The sequence below is a fragment of the Mus pahari genome, chromosome 5 (genome assembly GCF_900095145.1).
Source record: "Mus pahari chromosome 5, PAHARI_EIJ_v1.1, whole genome shotgun sequence".
Taxonomy (NCBI): Eukaryota; Metazoa; Chordata; class Mammalia; order Rodentia; family Muridae; genus Mus; species Mus pahari.
The window spans coordinates 151,695,867-151,717,539 of NC_034594.1; the positions used below are offsets into that span (position 1 = coordinate 151,695,867).

The 21,673-nt window shown below is 44.8% G+C and overlaps 1 protein-coding gene and 1 pseudogene across 2 annotated transcripts in view; one reads left to right on the forward strand and one right to left on the reverse strand.

Annotated features, from left to right (window-relative positions):
* Smyd3 (SET and MYND domain containing 3) overlaps nt 1–13,297 on the reverse strand; it is a 564,386-nt gene extending 551,089 nt beyond the window's left edge. The window contains exon 1 of the mRNA XM_021197509.2: nt 13,069–13,297. Coding sequence (XP_021053168.1) covers nt 13,069–13,232 — 164 coding nt within the window. The 5' untranslated portion in view covers nt 13,233–13,297. The remainder of the gene's footprint in view (nt 1–13,068) is intronic.
* On the forward strand, nt 7,070–7,619 carry LOC110321295 (annotated as a pseudogene). Its single transcript, XR_002380521.2, has one exon. The product of XR_002380521.2 is annotated as a 60S ribosomal protein L21 pseudogene (transcript).
* Nucleotides 13,298–21,673: the final 8,376 nt, after the last annotated feature.

The following is a 21,673-nucleotide window of genomic DNA, read 5'->3' on the forward strand; positions in this document are numbered from 1 at the left end:
GGCAGTTATTCCACAGGACTGGCATCTCCGAAATCCTGCGACTTCTGCTGCAACTGGCTGCACTTTCACAACAGCCTGCTCTGGGCTCTCTTCGGGGACTCCAGCCTGGTACACAGAGCCATACTTCAGCTGCTCTCCATAACCCCTTCCTTCATATCTTAAAAACCAGTTCTACCCGGGTGACTCTCACACCACCAACTCCAGTTGTGAGCATGAGGGACAACCTAGGCAACCTCTGGAACCCAGCTTCTATGTGCTGACTCTGAGGAAACACCCCTCAGATTTCACCTCAACCATGCTGATCCCTTCCCCATCCCACCAATCCATCCAGAGACAGGGTTTCTCTGTGTAGCCCTGGCTGTCCTGAAATTCACTCTGTAGACCAAGCTGGCCTGGCACATCAGAGATCCACCTGCCTAACCAGCACACACCTGCCTAACCAGCACTCCCGAACTCCACAGGTTGAATCCAGAACTGGTAGTCCCAAGCCCGCAGTGGCAGAGGCCTATGAGCCCAGCAGTGGGGAGCTGCAGCCAGACGCAGGAAGGTCAGGTCAAGAACGTCCTCAGCTACAGGGTTTGAGACTAACCTTGAGCTACATGAAATCTAGTTTCAAAAATTAAAATAAAATGAATTAAAAATCTAAAACACCTTTAATCCCAGCACTCGGGAGGCAGAGGCAGGTGGATTTCTGAGTTCGAGGCCAACCTGGTCTACAGAGTGAGTTCCAGGACAGCCAGGGCTATACAGAGAAACCCTGTCTCGAAAAAAAAAAAAATCTAAAACACAAGTGCTAGCTCCAACCTGAGATGAGCTAGGGTGGGGCCTCACATATATAATACCAGAAAGCAAGAGGCTGAAGGCGGAAAGACTGTTTCAAGTTCAAGGCCAGTTTAGAATACAGACTACATAGTATCAGAGGACCTTGTTAAATAATAGTGCATCTGACTTCATAAAGTCCATCGAGGCTACAGACTGCATCCCCATCTCAGACAAGGAAAAAGAACACGTGACTGGGCTGTGGCTCGGTGGCAGTGTTGCCTAGCACGCATAAGGCCATGGGTTAAGTCACTGCCACCAGCAACAAACACACACAGCTTTCTCTAAATTTATTTAAATGGCCAATTACAGAAAGTGACAAATGCCTTAAAACACAGAGTACAAAATCCTTTCTTCCAAACCCTCTGAAAAAAATCACTCTCGAGAAATAATAAGAATTCTGCAGCCGGGCGTGGTAGAGCACGCCTTTAATCCCAGCACTCGGGAAGCAGAGGCAGGCGGATTTCGAGTTCGAGGCCAGCCTGGTCTACAGAGTGAGTTCCAGGACAGCCAGGGCTATACAGAGAAACCCTGTCTCGAAAAAAAAAAAAAAAATTCTGCGGCCCCTTCAAGGCCTGCTCTAAACACACAAGTCCAACTCAAAACCATGCAGAGTCGCTACCTTTCATTACTTGCTCAGTGCTGTGACTGAGCCTGCGTGTGCTGAGCTCGACCCCTGGGATACTCTCTGAGCGCCAGACATTTTACTACACACACACACACACACACACACACACACACACACACAGTTCCACAACCTGATTCATCAGTAGTGTATCAGCCACATCTGCACAAGCAGATCTGCCTCAGTCTTAACAGTGAAACCGTATTCCATAATCTAAACAAACCGGTTTAACTTGTCTACCAAAATGCTACATTAACTATAATCATTATGTATCAGGCTCTCCGGAAAGAACTTTTGTCAAGAAATACAACTTTCACCACTCACGTTTCTGTTTAGGTTTTTCAAATCTTTCTGTACATTTTTGTTAGTTAGTTAGTTAGTTAGTTAGTTAGTTTAGAGATACAGTCTCAACGCTAGCCATCTGACTCCAAATCAGATAACTACCTGCATCTGCATCCCAAGTGCTGGGATTAATAGCCAGGTTTTAATTTTTATTTTTTAAATGAGTGCTGTCTGCATGTACACCTGCTGGCCAGAAGAGGTCATCAGACCCCTTTATAAATGGTCATGAGCCACAGTGTGGTTGCTAGGAATTGAACTCAGATCCTCTGGAAGAGCAACCAGTGCTCTTAACCACTGGGCCAACTCTCCAGCCTGAGTTTTTAATTCTTAAGATAAGTAGATAGGTAGATAGAGGGGAGAGTCCTGCTATCTAGCACTGCCTCCCAAGTGATAGAATAAAAGTCACGAGCCACCAAGGCCAGCTTTTCCGTTCCCTGTTGTCTCCTGCTTCCTTTAGTTCTGATTTGTTACTGATTCATTAGTTGTTCAGTCTTACTTTCTTCCTCGTCTTCTCCCCTTACCACCCTTCCCCCAGGTCCCCACACGGGGAGGGACTAGCATCCAACTCAAACCCGCAGGATTCATCATCTCCACACCCGATACCCTCCCCTCCACCATGGCCAACTCCTGTGAAAGCTTTATCAAATGCTATCCACTCTGCCTCGGTTTTCTTCCTTTCAAGACAGGGTCTCAGCATGGAGGACCTCAGCAATCCTTCTGTCTTCGTATTCCTCGTTCTCACTAAAGTTCTAATGGCTCGGAAAATAAAATCTATATGACAGGTGTGGTAGCCCACAACTTTAATCCTAGGTCTCAGGAAGAGGCAGGCAGATCTCTGTGAGTTTGAAGCTAGCCTGGTCTACACAGCAAGTTCCAAGACATCTAAGGCTTCATAAAGAGATCCTATCTCAAAAAGACAAACCAAAAGAAAAAGACAGTTTGTGTTTACTTCTTTATGAAAACACCTTTTATTTTTATTTATGCATTTGTGACAGTACGGGTGTATGCGTGCATGTATGCATGCATGCATGCGCACACAGAAGCCAGAATGCAGCTTTGGATCACCTGGAGAGAGTGTTACGTGCAGTTGTGTGTTATCCATTTGGGTACTAGGAACAAACTCTGGTCTCTACAAGAGGAACAAAGACTCTTCAGTACAGAGCCATCTCTCTAGCCACAAGAAAACATAGTTTGTAATCCAAGCATAGTAGCAAGCATCTGCTATCCCAGAACTTGGAAGGCGGGGTCAGGAGGATCTGAGTTCAAGGCTATCCCCAGCTGCCTAGGAGTTAGAAGACAGCCTGGACCACATAAAACCCTCCTTCAATCAATCAATCAATCAATCAATGGAAAGTTTATTTTAAATTAGTATGTTTAAATAATTGTTTTGCAATGTATCAGTTTTTATTTCTTTATGCTGTAAATATTGATAGACATAAACAAAACCTCTTACACCAAATATGTAGGCCTGTATTGCCAACAATTGGGAGTTGGAAGCAGAATCAGTAGTTCAAAGTCACCCTTGACCACATGGTGATTTCCAAGCCAGCTTGGACCACAGACTTTATCTCAAAAACAAACACTGGCCACTGTGCTCAGCAGCTTTTTTTACTACTCAGCAGCATCTTCCTACAAGATCTGTTACCAGCATGTAAAGGGGCTACACCAAAGGACACCACACAGGAAGAACAGTCACCACCACAGGCATTAGCTGGCTACTGCCATCCCATGAAAGTCAGAGGAGAACAAGAACGCCACAGCTCACAGAGATTTCCAGCAGCAGTAATAAGTCAAAGCGACACAGAACACAGCAGTGGGCAGCAGCCCAACGGGAAGAAATCTGATGTCTCCATGACAGGGGCGAGGAAATACAAACTGACAGCAGGGAGCTGGCCAGTCCTGGAGGTCTCACCATTTGCAAGCCCAGGATTAATTAACTACTACTGGAGAAGTCCGTAGGACACTGATTTCCAGGCACCATCCTCTACCCTGTCCCATGTCCTTCTCTTCTTGAGCACCCAGAGCAAGCATCAAGCAGTCTGGAAACGGAGAAGAGCTTACTGCCGTGTGCAGAGCAGGTCCTCCTGTCTGATAACAATGTCCTCGGCTGTGGCACTCACATGGATCAAATGTTTTCAGGCTCAGAGCTCAGCCACGAGGCCCTTTCCCAAACCTCCTTGCTAAAGAAAATAAGCAAAACAACAGGAATTATGACTGTCACCTGCAAGGAAGCCTGGACGTCATTCGTGCCCACAGTGTCCTTTTCCACCCACTAGTCACATCACTCCACCTCATTCCTTCACAGGTCTCTGATCCCCAGATAAACCCGTCAGCCATTACACGGAATATCCAAGCCATGATTTCAAAACAGTGATACAGGTAGCCTATGAAATGATTCTTCTATCAGTCCCTCCGCCTTCAGGGCTTCCTTATGGAAAAGGAGTTTATAAGATGTCAGTAACTGGCTTGTGCCCAGCACTAACAAACTTCACAAAATTAACTATTATATAAACTCAAATGATGTTTCTTTTAAAATAAATTTTAGATATAATCATTTTATTTTTTAAGTGTTTCCAGCAGCAGCTGCCTCTCTTGGGGCTCTGGCGTACCCTCTCAAGAGTTCCAAGAATTCCAAACATAAACTATCAACTGGCAAAGTTGCACCCCTACTAGAGCATGAGGCAAATCATAGTCACCTGCTGTGGACAATTTGAAGCAGCAACCCTATATCCGACACCTGGGATTTAAAACAAAAACATACATAACATTTCTCTCTCTCTCTCTCTCTCTCTCTCTCTCTCTCTCTCTCTCTCTCTCTGTGTGTGTGTGTGTGTGTGTGTGTGTGTGTGTGTGTGTGTGTTTTAATTCTCAGTAGTTTTCCATGCAAGTATGGATTTGTACCTGGTGAAGAGAGTCAGAGACCCTGGAAGTGAGTTACATAGAGTTGCAAGCTGCTCCATAGGTCTGGGAACCAAACCCAGGTCCTCTGCAGGAGCAACCAGTGATCTCAATCAATGAGCCATCACTGCACACTCCACGTCTTTTACTCATTAGGAGTCAGGGGCACCAGGCTTCACGATTTCCACTTTGGGTAGGAAGTCAGTGAGAGAATTTACCTTAGCTAAACTATTCATTACAATACCTACCTTTCTTGGTAACTTAATTTAGAAAATTCATCCAACACCTCGATCTCTCAGATTTGTGATCATTTCAAAAATTGTTCTCCTCTAACTGTTATACATGTTCCTAAGACATAGAGTGCTAAGCAGATTAACACTTCAAGTCAATCCATTCTGTGACCATTTGTAACTGCCAGTATCAAATCTTCAATAAAGAAAGTATGGTGGTTTGGATGAGAATACCCCCCTCCACCGCCACGGGCTCATACACTCACGTATGTGGTCTCAGGATGATGAACGGTTTGTGGAGGATTAGGAGGAGGTTGCTCTGTTGGAGGAGGTGCATCACTGGAGATGGGCTTTGTCTATCTGTGTCTGTCTCTCTCACTGCCTCCCTTCCCTCCTCTGTCCCTTCCCCCTCTCTGCCCTCCCTCCTTGGCCTGCTGCCCAAAGATCAGGATGTAAACTCTCCGCTACAGCTACAGCACCATGCCTGTCTGCTTTTCACCACGATCACGGACCAGCCCTCTGAAACTGTAAGCAAGCCCCCAATTAACCGCTTCCTTGTGTAAGTTATCCTGCTCCTGGTGTCTCCTCACAGCAACTGAACAAAAACTAGGCAAGGAAAAAACAAAGACCACCAAACTGGAAAGAGAAGGCTGTAGAGGCTGACTCCTGTAATCACAATCACAGCGCTGGGGTCAGATGAAGCAGGCCTTCTGGGAGTTCAAGGTCAGCTACAGGATATTTGGAGTTCCAGACTAGCCTGGGTTGAACAGCTTAACTGGTTAAGTGCTTGCCGTGCAAGTATAAAGAGCTGAGTTCAATCCCTGAGGACCTACCTATACAGAAGCCAGGAATGATACACATTCTTGTTATCTCAGAGCAAGAGAAGTAGCTGGGGAGCCTAGTCTACTTGGTAAGTCCCAAGCCTGTGAGAGACCCTATCAATCAATCAATCAATCAATGGCAGTGCCTGAGACAGTGCCACTCAAAGTTGTCTTCTGGCATTCACACACATGTGGATGTACACCCATAAACATGTACACACAAAAAATAAATAAATATATATATATATATACAGATAGATAGATAGATAGATAGATAGATAGATAGGCCTTGAGCCGGGCACAGTGGCACATCCCTATTATTCCAGTACTCAGGATGTAGAGGTAGAGGGAGGAAGACCAGAAGTCAAATGCCACTCTTGGCTATACAGTTCAGGTCAGTCCGGGTGACAGGGGACCCTGTCCTAAACAACTAAACTCTTGGCTATACAGTTCAGGTCAGTCCGGGTGACAGGAGACCCTGTCCTAAACAACTAAAAAGACCTTTAGCTGTGTAATTCCACCACATTCACAACCCACCCCTTTCCTCATGGCCTCATCCCCAGCTTAGAGGCTGTAACCTACCATCGTGTGGGCTTTACCTACAGCCTCAAGTTCCTTCTGCTCTCCCCACCCATCACAGCCACCCAACATCTGGGTCAATCCAGCCAGCAGCTGCTGACTGCGGCAGAACGGAAAGCACTATGCTAGGAAATGTTCAGAGGTTAAACAACAACAGGTTTTAACAGGTCCCGCCACACTTTACTTCAAGCCCACATTTCAGCAGGCAATTCCCTCTTCTTTCCTAGAAAACTATTTTGAACCTACTAAGTCTGAGTCACTTAGCAACCACATCCGTGGCTGTCTCACACCTTTTTTAAAAAAAATTAAATGCATTTCTGTGGAGGGGGGATTGCCTGTATATATGTCTATGTATCAAATTAAATGTATTTATGTGGAGGCCGGAGGAGGGGGTTGCCTACACAAATGTCTGTACATCACATGCACATGCCAAGTGCCTGCAGAAGCCAAGATGGTATTAGATTCCCTGGGCCCAGAGTTATTGTTGTGAGCTGTCTCGTGGGAGCTGAGAATCAAACCCAGACTCTCTCAGAGTAGCCAGCACCCTTAACCACTGAGCCATTTCTCTAGCAATGAAAGTAATGCTTGTTTCAATGTTCTGTTTTCTGTGTTTGTTTGTTTGTTTGTTTGTTTTTGTAATCTCGCTCCTGAATATGATGTGGTGTGGTCTAGAACTCATGGGGTCTCACTATGGCTGGCTTAGAATGTGCTACATAAAATAAATAAATAAATAAAAGAGAGATCTGTCGGCCGCGGCAGCCATCTTCCAGTAACTCGCCAACATGACGAACACAAAGGGAAAGCGGCGAGGCACCCGGTACATGTTCTCCAGGCCTTTTAGGAAACATGGCGTTGTTCCTTTGGCCACATACATGCGAATCTACAAGAAGGGTGATATTGTAGACATCAAGGGAATGGGCACTGTTCAAAAAGGAATGCCCCATAAGTGCTACCATGGCAAAACCGGAAGAGTCTACAATGTCACCCAGCACTCCGTGGGCATCATTGTGAACAAGCAAGTTAAGGGCAAAATTCTGGCCAAGAGGATCAGTGTGCGGATTGAGCACATCAAGCACTCGAAGAGCAGAGACAGCTTCCTGAAGCGGGTGAAGGAGAACGATCAGAAGAAGAAGGAAGCCAAAGAGAAGGGCACCTGGGTTCAGCTGAAGCGCCAGCCTGTGCCACCCGGAGAAGCACACTTTGTGAGGACTAACGGAAAAGAGCCAGAGCTGCTGGAGCCCATTCCCTATGAATTCATGGCCTAATGTACAAAAAGAAATAAAGGACCCAGACTGCAGAGTGTTTTCCTTAAAAAAAAAAAAAAAAGAGAGAGAGAGAGAGAGAGAGATCTACCTGCCTCTGTCTCCTGAATGCTGGGATTAAAGGCGTGTGCCACTGAACTGGATTTTAATCACTGCCGCTGCCTGCTCTCACACCATATCTCACCACACCACACAGAGCTGTTTGCCCTTGCCACCAGTCTAGGTCCAGAAAGACTTCACTGTCATACTAGACCATCTTCCTGCAGTGCCATTATGGCGTAGACATATACATTTCAACTCAAACGTGGCTACCTTGTGTTCTCCCCTTGCTGGACTGGTGCCATCTTGTCATCTTTTGGGACATCACTCTACTCCCATCCCTGGTGTCCACAGTCCTGACTTAAGGGTCCCCAATCACACAGTCCCTTGTCCTAATGGCCACTCTTCCCTCGGTCACTAACCTCCTCCATCCACCTCACTGACAGCATTTCAGTTTCCCCCCGCCCCGCCCCAGAGGCTCCCTGTGCAGCCACTGCCCTCTACCACTGTTGGGCTACAGCCAACAGAGTTTCTCTCCTCATGGGCTGGGGGGGTGTGGGGGTGTGGCTTGGTGGCAGAGAACTTGCCTAGCATGTGTAAAGTCCTGGGTTCTATCCCCAGCACTACAAAAAAAAAAAAAAAAAGGAAAAGAGATCCCAAATAAAGAGGAGAAGGTGTAGAGATGAAGACCCAAACTGTACCATTATTATCTGTCCTTCCGTCCATTTAACAGCCCCCACAACCACAGAACGTCAGCCAGACGAGACCACTTGGAGCATGTAACTCCAACAACACGTTCACTCTCTACATTCGCCCACTTCTCTCCACAATCCACAAAGGCAGGAAGACCTTCCCACTTCCAAGTCCCACTTCCCTCCTGAGAGGCACAAAGCTTAATGACACATGAAATGCTCTTTGACTTATAGAAGGAACTATCGTTAGATTTTGTCCACAGACAGTATTGATAGAGCAGCAGGCAACATAGTTTAAGCCCTTTCTAAACTATCCCCCAAATACTGGCCTTTTACAGCATAAACAATTCGCGTCTGCAGTGTGCCTTTTAAGCTAGAATAGGTCAGTTCCATGGTAAGGAGACTTACAAATGCAAGGTGATACAGTGGAGAGTTAGTTTTATGTTTTCACTTGTGTGTACCTATGTGTACGTGTGCCTTGTGTGATAACATTTTCACTTGTGTGTACCTATGTGTACGTGTGCCTTGTGTGAACAGATACCTGCAGAGAGCTGAAGACTTGAACTCTTGGAGCTGGAATTACAAGTGATTGTGAGCCAAATGACAAAGATGCTAGGGATCAAATCTGGGTCCTCTGGAAGAACAGGAAGTACTCTTTACCTCTGAGTCCTTTCTCCAGACCCCACAGTGAAAGTCACGTGCTGCGTTTAACCAACATAAGCTGAAAGTAAACAAAACTCATTGTACAATCAATCTTTTGTATCAGAAGCAAACTAAAAATGTGTACGACAGCAGGGAAAACAATATACATGATTGCAAGTCACAAGTTCATCTTTTTCTTTCAAGTTGCTAGGCAATCACTACCTCAGAGCAATAACCTCAGCCTCTTTATTAATCTTTCCACCCACTACATGAAAAGCCAGAAGCCATTCCTTAAAGGAGAAGAACAAGAGATACTAAGAAACACATTCAAGTTTCTCCAATAAAAAAAAAAAAAAAAAAAANAAGAGAGAGAGAGAGAGAGAGAGAGAGAGAGAAACAGGCAGTGGTTGCACATGCCTTTAATCCTAGCACTCAGGAGGCAGAGACAAGCAGATCACTGTGAGTTTGAGGTCAGCCTGGTTTACAGAGTGAGTTCCAGGACAGCCAGGACTATACAGAAAAACACTGTCTTGACAAAGCAAACAAAGAGAGTGTCAGACACACTAGTGCATGGCTATAATTCCAGCACTTGGGGGTTAGAAGCTAGATCAGGAGCTGAAGTCATCTACCCTCAGCTACATAGTTAACAACAAGCCATAGTGTGCTATCAGAAAACCATGTCTAAAAATAGACAGAATTATAAATACTTAAATAAGACAGATATACTTATAAATTAGTGCTAACCAAAGCACTAATCAAATGCAAAAAAAAAAGCAAATAGAACCACAGAACCTCTTAACCATCATTTCCTTTGTTCTATTTTTATCCCTTCCCCGTAAATGTTACAAAGTCCATGTTTTATTAGGTAATTGTATAATAATCAAATAAAAGACAGAAAGGTTGGGGCTGGAGAGATGGCTCAGCAGTTAAGAGCACTGACTGCTCTTCCAAAGGTCCTGAGTTCAAATCCTAGCAACCACAAGGTGGCTCACAACCATCTGTAATGGGATCTGATGCCCTCTTCTGGCATGTCTGAAAACAGCTACAGTGTACTCACATAAAATAAATAAATCTGGGCTGGAGAGATGGCTCAGTGGTTAAGAGCACTGACTGCTCTTCCAAAGGTCCTGAGTTCAATCCCGAGCAACCACATGGTGGCTCACAACCATCTGTAATGAGATCTGATGCCCTCTTCTGATGTATTTGTGTACTTACATATAATAAATAAATCTTTAAAAAATAAAAAAAAAAATTAAAAAAAAAAATAAATAAATCTTTGGACCAGAGCAAGTGGGACCAGAGGGAGAAGAAAAAGCAGCTACAGTGTACTTAATATAATATATAAGTAAATCTTTAAAAAAAAAAAAAAGAAAGAAAGAAAGAAAGAAAGGTTAACAGAACATGGTGCCATGTGCCTTTAATCCCAGCACTCAAGAGACAGAGACAGGTGGATCTCTGAATTTGAAGCCAGCCTGGTATACACAGCGAGTTCAGAGCAAATAGACACTGTCTCAAAAAAAAAAAAAAAAAAAAAGGAAAAGAAAAAGTTTGCAAAATAATCCTGCCAGACACTCATATTACAAAGCAAAAGCTATGTTTGCTCTGCATCAGGACACAAAAACTCAACAATACAACACCTTCTTTTCACTTTATAAGTGTTGGTAAATAAATAAACAAACAAACAAACAAACAAACTCCACATACAAGAAGGGGAACAGGAAAATGTATCCCGCAATGATGCACATCAGTACTGATGGGAAACCATGTTAAGGATGTACCAGCATTTCCCTAACGAGGTTTTCAGGCTGCAATGATTCTCAACTAGGCAGCTCAGAAACCTACAACCACAGAAACGAGTGTGTTCTGTGAAGGGCTTGCTGTTATAACGCAAGTTGATTCCAGCATACATACAGCGTGACAACCCAAAGCAGGCACAAATCAACTGTTTTGTGTAAAGAATGAATAAGCAAGTATCTATTAGCCAGCATGAAGGATGATGCACTTATTTGGATTTGTGGCATTTGTTTATAACCCTAAGGGGTGCAGGCTGCCTCCTTCCTTTCTCAGCTGTCAGCTAAGGTAAGCTGTGGCCTGTGCTCCTCTAATCCAAGAAAGAGAACAATTGGCTTCCCCAAGAGCTACAGCAGAATCCCTTGTCCAGGGTGCTACCAACAGAACACCGCCCAGACTACAGCCCAACCACTACAGGGCAATTCTGACTTGGTTCCTGTCCATCTTCATGTCCAGGTTTCCCCCACCCTTAAAGCAGAGCTGATAATTCCCCAAAAACCCTTCAAGAATGTTTTTTGTTCTTGTATCACCATGGTTCTCGAAAGAAAAATGGTAAAAGTTATGACGTAAGAGTCACAACTACCATAAAAGACAGACTCGTTGTGCACTTTATTCTGGAAAATGGGCAATTCTTTCTAACGTATGACTCAAGATCAGCTCCAGGACAATGATATGTGTGAACTCCAGTACTTCATACACTAAAAATATATATAAAACAAAATTTTAAAAAAGAACATCGCCGGGCATGGTGGCCCACGCCTTTAATGCCAGCACTTGGGAGGCAGAGGCAGGCGGATTTCTGAGTTCGAGGCCAGCCTGGTCTACAGAGTGAGTTCCAGGACAGCCAGGACTAGACTACACAGAGAAACCCTGTCTCAAAAAAAAAAAAAAAAAAAAAAGAACATCTCAGGTTGGAGAGACAGCTCAGTGGTTAAGAGCACTGGCTGCCCTTCCAGAAGACCCAGGTTCAAAAGACAATCTCTGATCATTCCATTACTAATTTGTCATTGGTTATGATCAAATGCTCCTGTTCTACCCACTGAGCAACACAGCCTTCAAACTATGTCTGCAAGGAGGCTTACATCATCTTTACCACTTAATGCTACAGGACTTAAGCAGTAAGCTCTCTGCCATGGGGTGAGGTACACCTACACTCTAAATAGTCTGCAAAGTAAGTAACACAATGAAGGAAAAGGCCTGCTTTCTCTAATTAGTCTGTGAGAAGGGGGTGCGTGGCATTCGAAGCCGAGTTTTGAAGGGAGTGAATTGCTTTAACCCCACAAACTTCAGGCGGCTCTTTCCGCAACAAATCGCGTGCACGTCATTTCGATCACCACTTGAGAAGATAACAGCTAACTTTAAAATGCAAACCGAAGTCTTCAGTTATAAACCAAACAAGAATATTGTGGACGCCGGGCGTTGGTAACAGCAAGACTTTAATCCCAGCACCGGGCACGCAGCGTAAGCCAGCTTAGTCTACAGAGCAGCTACAGAGAAACCCTGTCTGAGGGGGCGGGGACAGGGGAGGGAGGAGAGGAGAGCGAGGGGAGTATACTGGAATGAATGGTAAAGCCAGAGTACTCCCCACCTCTACCCACCCCAAACACCGAGTGATGGGTCTGGAACCTACCTACCTCAGAGTCCTTCTCCCAGTGCATGGTGGGAACCCGATGTGTGCTGACGGAATACAAATCCTATAAATGCATATGTATGTTACACAACTCTATAAACAGGAAAGCACCTTCCGCTGACACTGTGCTTCCAGACTTCGCAACACTTGTCACATAAACTGTTGCATCTACACAGAGGTGGTGAGTTACATTTGTCTACACAATCTCTAGAGGGCAAAGCACACCGAGAGACCTCCGCTCCTAGAGAAGACTGTTTGCATCTCTACTTTGCTCTTTTGTTACTCGGTAATTCTCATTTGCTCCACTCCTTGGGGATGTCTCATTCATCTTCCCAAACCCGAGCCACGTAAAATCCAGACCAGCAAAGTACAACATAAACACCAGGCTTCTCCCTCCTCCCGCAAGACAGGTCAGGTGGGGCCTCAGTTCTGATCCTGCCGTACACACCCCATCTCCTTCCCACACCCACACCCCTAGCCACTTCTGATTTCCACAACCAATGAAGCTCGTTGCACAGGGTATGAATGTTTTGTTCCCCAGCAAAATTATCTGCCCGACGCTTCCCCCTTCATCTGCACCACTGGCTCCCCCCATTCCCACCGCAGCCTAGGGTGCTGCAGACACCCCACAGAGCTGTGCCCACCAGGCCCACCCCACCCGCAGAGCCACGCGCCCCGGGCTCAGGTTCCGTACGTACCCCAGGAGGCAGCGATCGCAGACTACGCCACGACTCCCCTTGCACACAGTGTAAGCCAAGGGGTCGGAGCGGAAGAGCAGCTCCCCGGGGCGCAGTGGAGCCACAGCACGCAGCCCGTTTCCCCGGTCGGCAGTCGTGAACTTTTCCACCTTCAGTGCCTCCATCCTTCCTCAGATCCACACCTCAGACCCGAACTGCGTCCCTCAGCTTGAGGCTCGTGTTTTCTGACTGCGCGCCTGCGTCCTGCGCTTGCGTACACCAGGGGGCGGAGACGAGCGCGCAGGTCCTGTGAGCATGCGCAGGAAGACCTACTACGGCTGGGGCGGTTGCGGGTGTATTTCCTCCCGTATTTTATTCTGCGTTTTTTTATTTTTATTTTTATTTTTTTCTTCTTTAGACCGAGTCTCACTATGTGTAGCAAAGACTGATCTGGAGCTCTCTTTATAGACCAAGGAACCTCTCTATTTAGACCTCGAACTCACAGGATTCTGCCCGCCTCAGCCTCCTCAGTTATGGAATTCAAGGTGCGCTCCACCACGCCCAGCTTATTATGCAAATTTTAATGCATAGTAAAAAAAAATGATAAGAGCCCAGGGGTGGTGGCACACACCTTTAACCTCAGCACTGGGGGAGGCAGAGGCAGGAAGACCTCTGAGTTTAAAGCCAACCTAGTCTATGGAGTGAGTTTCAGGACAACCAAGGCTATACCACAGAGAAGCCCTGTCTCAAAAATAAATAAATAAATAAATAAATAAATAATAAAATTGGATAGAGCAGTGGTTATCTGTATATTCACCACCTAGATCGAAAAATTCTTAGCATCTGCAGTTTTTTTTTAAGATTTATTTATTATTATATGTAAGAACACTATAGCAGTCTTCAGACACTTTTTCTTCTCTCTCTGGCCTGAAGACTTATTTATTTATTATGTAAGTACACTGTAGCTGTCTTCAGACCTCCAGAAGAGGGCATCAGATCTCATTACAGATGGTTGTGAGCCACCATGTGGTTGCTGGGATTTGATTGAGCTCAGGACCTTCAGAAGAGCAGTTGGTGCTCTTACCCACTGAGCCATCTCACCAGCCCCACACAAAGCTTTTTAAAGACAGGGTCTAAGCAGGGTGGTGGTGGCCCACGCCTTTAATCCCAGCACTTGGGAGGCAGAGGCAGGCAGATTTCTGAGTTCGAGGCCAGCCTGGTCTACAAAATGAGTTCCAGGACAGCCAGGACAACACAGAGAAACCCTGTCTCGAAAAACAAAAAAAAAAGAAAAAAGAAAGACAGGGTCTATTATGGATTTCTGGATGTCCTGGAACTCTCTTGGTAGATCAGGCTGGTCTTGAACTCATAGAAATCCACCTGCCTCTGCCTGAGGGCTGAGGTTATAGGTGTACACACTACCACACCTGCCCACCAAAGGCTCTTTCTTTCATACACTTCTGCGTGCCTTCTGGAAACCCCAGCAAACACACCAGTGGAAGACTAGCCTTGGTAACAGAGAAATCCTGCTCAAAACATCTTTTTCTATGAGTGATTTCTTACTTCAATCCAAATATTTTGTTTGTTTGTGACCATGCCTCACAACGTTGCCCTGGCTGACCCGAAAACTCTCTATGTAAAGCAGGCTGGCTTGGAATTCACAGAGATCGGCCTGCCTCTACCTCTCTGCCCCACCCACCCACCCGGACCCTATCCCTGCCCCCAGCCCCACTCCTGCCTTTCTGCCCCTGCCCCTTCCTGTAACTTTAGGTTTTTTAAGTCTTTTGTTTGTTTGTTTGTTTGTTTGTTTGTTTTTTCGAAACAGGGTTTCTCTGTGGTGTAGCCCTGGCTGTCCTGGAACTCACTTTGTAGACCAGGCTGGCCTCGAACTCAGAAATCTGCCTGCCTCTGCCTCCCGAGTGCTGGGATTAAATTAAGTCTATTTTTAATGATTTTTTTTTTAAATGTTTTAAACTCTCTTAAAGACCACCACCCGCCAGAGGTAATGGGAAAGAAAGGATACAGGGGAAGTGGACCAGTTTAGGATTTTTTTTTTTTGAGTAAATCTTATTTATGTTGTCAGGAAATCAGTAGTTTAGTTTACAGGAGTCAGTAGTGACAGCTCGATCATAAGCACTTTATGGATATGTTAGTAGTCTAGTTAGGTAGAGTCAGGATAGTAAATATGAATCAGCAGCAATGGCACTATCTAGTAGAGGCAGTCAGGCCCCAGCCTGCTCAAAAGTCAGTAGGAGGGGCCTGGACTGATGTCAGCAAAGTGTTCCTTCAGGACTCTACCTTAGCCTTTCCTGTGTCCACTTCAGGAAAATACTCCTTCACAGGTTTCTGCCAGCAAAACGCCATCCAACACAACTGACTTTCAAAGAAAGTTTCCACTTCCCCTGCCCCTGCCCCTGCCCCTGCCCCTGCCTTTTCCTCCATCAAAGGCATGTGCCATCACACCCAGAAATACTCTTATAAGAGTAAATGTTAACTTTATTTTTGAGTTCGTGTGTGTCTGTGATACGTGTCCATGAGTGTGAGTGAATGTGTGCCTCCGTGGGGGCATAGAGGTTAGAAGACAGTACTGTGGAGAGGTTCTCTCGCCACCTTTTGTTTTGTCTTGTTTTTTTGTTTTTCCAGACAGGGTTTTCCTGTGTAGCCATGGCTGTCCTGAAAACTTAGTCTGTAGACCAGGCTGGCCTCGAACTCAGAAATCCACCTGCCTCTGCCTCCCAAGTGCTGGCATTAAAGGCGTGCACCACCACACCCAGTCACCTTTTGTTTTTTTTTTTTAAGATTTATTTATTTATTATATGTAAGTACACTGTAGCTGTCTTCAGACACACCAGAAGAGGGCATCAGATCTCATTACAGATGGTTGCAAGCCACCATGTGGTTGCTGGGATTTTAACTCAGGACCTTCAGAAGAGCAGCCAGTGCTCTTAACTGCCGAGCCATCTCTCCAGCCCCCCCCCTCCACTTTTATGTGACTTGCAGAGCAAGCCTTTCACCCCCTGAACTATCTCACCAGCCTTTCCCCATCTCACTTAAGTGTGCATCCACTGTTTTGTCATAACTTGCATTGTTTCATTGTGTTGTGCTTGGTGCTGGAAATAGACCCAGGACTTTGTGTGTCCTGAGCTCAATTTGTGATGAGGCATTCACTATAAATTCTTTAAAGTTACTCTGTGATGGGGTGTGTGTGTGTGTGTGTGTGTGTGTGTGTGTGTGTGTGTGTCTGGCCTCAGGCTCACAGAGATCAACCTGCCTCTGCCTTCTGAGTCCTGGGATTAAAAGTGTGAGCCACCATCACCTGGGCAACTTATTTAAACACAATGTTGAAAGGGCATCCCCCATGATACCTCAACAACAACATGGCTGTGTAAACAAGACCTGATAGTTTCCTGACGGGGGTCCAGCAGACATGACAACATGGTTTATCCCACATCCACTTTTTCATGCTCGATGTGAATTCTCTTCACATTGCAACATCCACTTTCACACTTGAACCTGTATTCACTGTTTTGGAGCCTTTTTATGCTGTGGGTTGAGCTCAGAGCCTTGTGCATGCTGGGCACAACTGCTCTACACTGATTGACATGTCCAGCCCACATATTCTTTTACTTACAACAGTCTCATGACACCAGAGAAATAAAAGGGAGGACTCAAATGTTCATAGCGCAGTGGTATTATTCACAATAGCAAAAAGTAGAAATAATCAAGTTTGTGGTACCTGGATACATGTGGTGCATGAACATGCAAGAATATTTTTCTGCCATTAAAAGGAATGACATTCTAAGCTGGTAAGAGGACCCAGCAGGTGAAGTGCTTGCGGCCATATCTGACCACCTTGTTTGACACTTGTAATTTTGAGAGAGAGAGAGAGAGAGAGAGAGAGAGAGAGAGAGAGAGAGAGAGAGCGAGCACTGACTTGCCCAGTTGGTCCTATGGACTCCACACAGTCTCTCTCTCTCTCACTCAAAAATGAATAAATAAATATAATGCAAAATGTACGTGATGAAATTCTAACACATGAAACATGTAAGGTGAGTTACATCAGGTGCAAAAGGACAAACATGAAGGACTTTCCGCTTGGAAAAATGACAATGTTGGGGAAATACACGGTGGTAGTGGAAGTACAATGATGATGAGAACACTAAATATTTTCCTGGCAAGATGGCTCAGAAGGTCAAGGCACTTGACCAAGAGTGATGATGTGCAGGTTCAATCCCAGAGACCACTGATACAAAAAAAGAGTCCAGTCTGCTCTTGGAGCTTGACCTCTGACCCAGGTACATGTGTGCATGCAGGCACGCATGCATACACACAAATTAAATAGACACATAAATGTAATTTCTAAAGTTCATTTCTTAATTATATTTTAATTTTCTTTATTATTTTGTACACATGTGTATGATACATGTAGTTGCTTTCTTCCAGTCCGGAATCCTGGGATCGAATCCAGATTGTGTGATTTGTAAGGCAAGCCCTTTTACCAGATGAGCCATGCTGTTTGCCCAAAAATATTAAATATTTGAGAGCTGGGGAGATGGCTCAGGTGATAAAGTGCCTGCCAAGTAAGCATGAAGACTTGAGTTCAGATTCCCAATACCCAACCAAAAAGAGCCAGGCACAGCTACACAGACCAATGTTGGGGAGGAAGAAGCTGGTAGATCCCCACACCCCCACACCCCCAAATAAGATGGGGAGATATTGAGGCAGATACCCACATTGACCTCTAGCCTGCACACAAACGCACACTCAAGTATACATATCTATGTGCACAAACACATACATACACCACACAGAAAGATATGTAAGTAAAAATATGGAAAAATTAATGCTTCCTTGCCCATCTCCATCATTCTCACTTGCTCTCTTTTAATGGCCTGGTGGGAATCACTGGAGTATGGGATGATAAACCTCAGTTCCCATAAACCCTAATTGTAAGGTGAATACACTCTTTTATTAGCAAGAGGTAAATTAAACAGTGGCTATAAATGTTTGCTATAACCTCGGCCAGCAGTCTGAGTAATAAACTGAGCAAACAGTTAGCCAAGAATTACTGAACTGTTTCAAAAACTCTCTGAGATGCCTTACCAATGTTGTAGTATATATATTCACTGCACATGGAACTCAAAATTCTCCATCTTCTAATACATTTAGCATCCACTTTTGTGGCTTGAAGGTCATCAATCACAGACATCACTTCAGGAGTGTGCAGATTTCAGCAACTGTTTTCTCTCCCTTTTTTCCTACTTTTTAATTTTTTAAAATTTAATTTACTTTTATTAATGTTTTGAGGAATATTTTACCTATATATATAAATGTTTGTGTGTGCCCCCTCCCCCCGTGTGTGTGCAGAGCCTTCTAAGACACCTATCTTATTGATATTACACGTATGAGCCAATGCTCTTGGCAGCATCATTTATTTTCTTACTGCAAAATTATCAGTATTCCCCAAGCAAAAGTATTATTGAATGTTCCTGAAGGAGACACATCCTGGAATGTGAAGGCCTTTAGTTCTCTTCTTAGTCTTTCAGCACTTAGTCTTCGATCCTCTCTAAAAGAGAACTGTGTGGGCAGCTATTTTGTTTTCCTAGGTAAAACTTTTTTTGTAAAAAAGCTGGACAGTATGGGCTTAGATTTTTTTCAAAAATTATTTTACTTAAGCTCTTTAACACTTCAACTTCCCTTCTGGTCCACCTGCCAGATGTAGAGGAAAAGCGGGGTTTATAGGAAACAGAGATTGTGGATCTGTTTAGAGGGAGGTCTTTGGGGCAATTCCAGTCTTTGTTGTCAGGATATCAGCAATCCAGTCTAAAACATCAGACATGAATCAATGGCAGCAGTCCAGTCCAGTTGTCAAACAACAGACCTAAATCAGTGGCAGCAGCTCAAACCAGAAGAAACTGCAAGGCTCTGCTAAATCTGCAGGAGTGGCCAGAAGTAGCCAGAATACCACAAGAAGTTCTTTAGCATTTCTCTCTATGAAATTGGAACAAAAGACGATCAGCTAAGCCCAGCAGAGTGTTGCAAGGCAAACCAGTGCAAGAGCATCATTCACTGTCTATTGTTGGGGTCTACTCATACTCTTTCCAGACATCATGTGTCCTCTCAAGTGTCTGCCTCAGAAAAATATCCTCCCATGTGTCTGCTTCAGCAAAACATCCTCTCGTAAGACAGCTTCCAGAACAACATCACATGATACAATTGAGTGTCCAAAGAAACCAGAGATTTCCACTTCAGGACAGTGGTGGCACACTCCATTAATCCCAGCACTTGGGATGCAGAGGCAAGGCCAGCCTGGTCTATAGAGTGAGTTCCAGGATAGCCAGGGCTACACAGAGAAATCCTGTTCTTGAATAAGCAAAACAAAAACAAACAAACCATAAGAACATAGCAAAAAGGATTGATGAAAGGATGTGTGGTGGTTTGACAAGGTTTGGCCCACGGAGACTCATGTGTTTGAATGCTTGGCCCATAGGGAGTGGCATTGTCAGGAGATGTGGTCTCATTGAAGAAAGTGTGGGGGCAGACTTAAGGTTATATATTGTGGTGATTTGAATATACTTGGCCCATTGAAGTGGCACTATAAGGAGGTGTGACCTTGTTGGATTAGGTGTGGCCTTATTGGAGGAAGTGTGTCACTATGGGGGTGGGCTTTGAGATTTCCTCCTAGGCTCAAGTTCCACCTGGTGCAGAGGCAGCCCTCCTGCTGACTGCCTGTGAAAGTCAATCTTAAAATCTTAAAAGGGTTAATGGCATGTGGTGGTTTGAATAAGGTGGCCCCCTAGGCTCATGATTGAATGCTCTGTCATCAGGGAATGGCATTAATTGAGAAGGATTCAGAGGTATGGCCATGTTGGAGGAAGTAGGGCTGGGCTTTGGGGGTTTCAAAAGCCTAAGCCAGACCCAGTGGCTTTCTCTTCCTGTTGCCTGTGGATGTAGAACTCTCAGCTACCTCTCCAGCACCATGTCTGCCTGCATGCCACCATGTTGAGAATGAATTAAACTTCTAAAACTGTAAGCCAGACCCGATTAAATGCTTTCTCTTAGAAAAGTTGCTGTGGTCATGGTGTCTCTACACAACAATAGAACACTAAGACATGGCGGAATCAGATTTCCCGACGTTTAGAATTGTCAATAATTGTCGGTGGCTATGTAGACTTCTTGTGGAGACCGTGCCTGCCAGGAACTCACAGAGATCCTCCAATCTTTGCCCTGCAAGTGCTGGATTAGAGCATGCTTTTCAAGGACCACATAATTCTTGATTGACCCCAGTGCTAAGATTCAGGAAACCTCAGTGGTCCAGGGAACAGCAATGGCATTCATAGATTACTATCACAAGGTGTAACTGAGTTAAGAAAGCTCAGGCAAGCCTGGTGTTGATCAAAAATTGATCAAGAAAGGAATATATGGAAAAAAAAAAGATTATAAAAATACTAGAGGGGGCTGGTGAGATGGCTCAGTGGGTAAGAGCACCTGACTGCTCTTCCGAAGGTCCGGAGTTCAAATCCCAGAAACCACATGGTGGCTCATAACCATCTGTAACAAGATCTGACTCCCTCTTCTGGAGTGTCTGAACACAGCTACAGTGTACTTACATGTAATAAATAAATAAATCTTTTTAAAAAAATACTAGAGAAAGCCGGGTGTGGTGGCGCACACCTTTGATCCCAGCACTCGGGAGGCAGAGGCAGGTGGATTTCTGAGTTTGAGGCCAGTCTGGTCTACAGAGTGCATTCCAGGACAGCCAGGGCTATACAGGGCTATATCCTGTCTCGAAAAACTCAAAAAAAAAAAAAAAAAAAAAAAACTAGAAAGATTAAATGTGGCAGAGATAAAATATAAAGAAAATTGCCACTGACTCTGGGTTGGTCTTGGGGCTATTATCCCTTTATTATTATTGTTTTGTTCATTTGCTTGTTTTTTGTTTTGTTGTTGTTTTTTGTTTTTTGAGACAGGGTTTCTGTATAGCCCCGGCTGTCCTGGAACTCACTTTGTAGACCAGGCTGACCTCGATCTCAGAAATCTGCCTGCTTCTGCCTCCCAAGTGCTGGGATTAAAAGCGTGAGCCACCACGCCCGGCTTGAGTTTTTAATTCTTAAAATAGGTAGATAGGTAGATTGGTTGAGTTTTGACTACGCCCGGTCTGCTATTATCCATTTAATCCGAGCATTAGAAAGGATGATGCAAGTGGGTCTCCATGAGTTTGAGTTCAGGTCAGTTCTAGACTAGCCAGGACTATAGTGAAATCTGAATCAAAAATCAAACAAACAAAATACAAAAGTGAAAGTAGTCAGGAATAAAGAGTCAGCACATCCCTGCCTCATGTTAAAGTGTCCTCAAGACTCCCTGTCCTGGTCAGGCCTGGCCCCTGGCTCTGTGACAAATATAAAAGAGAACAAACATCCAAGGTTATTAAAAACACTGCGCTCTAGAGAACAGCAAGAGTGCAGAGCATTTCCAAAAGAGGTAACTTGTTCATCATGATATAAGAATGAGCCAGACGGTGGTGGCACACGCCTTTAATCCCAGCACTTGGGAGGCAGATTTCTGAGTTTGAGGCCAGCCTGGTCTACAAAGTGAGTTCCAGGACAGCCAGGGCTATACAGAGNNA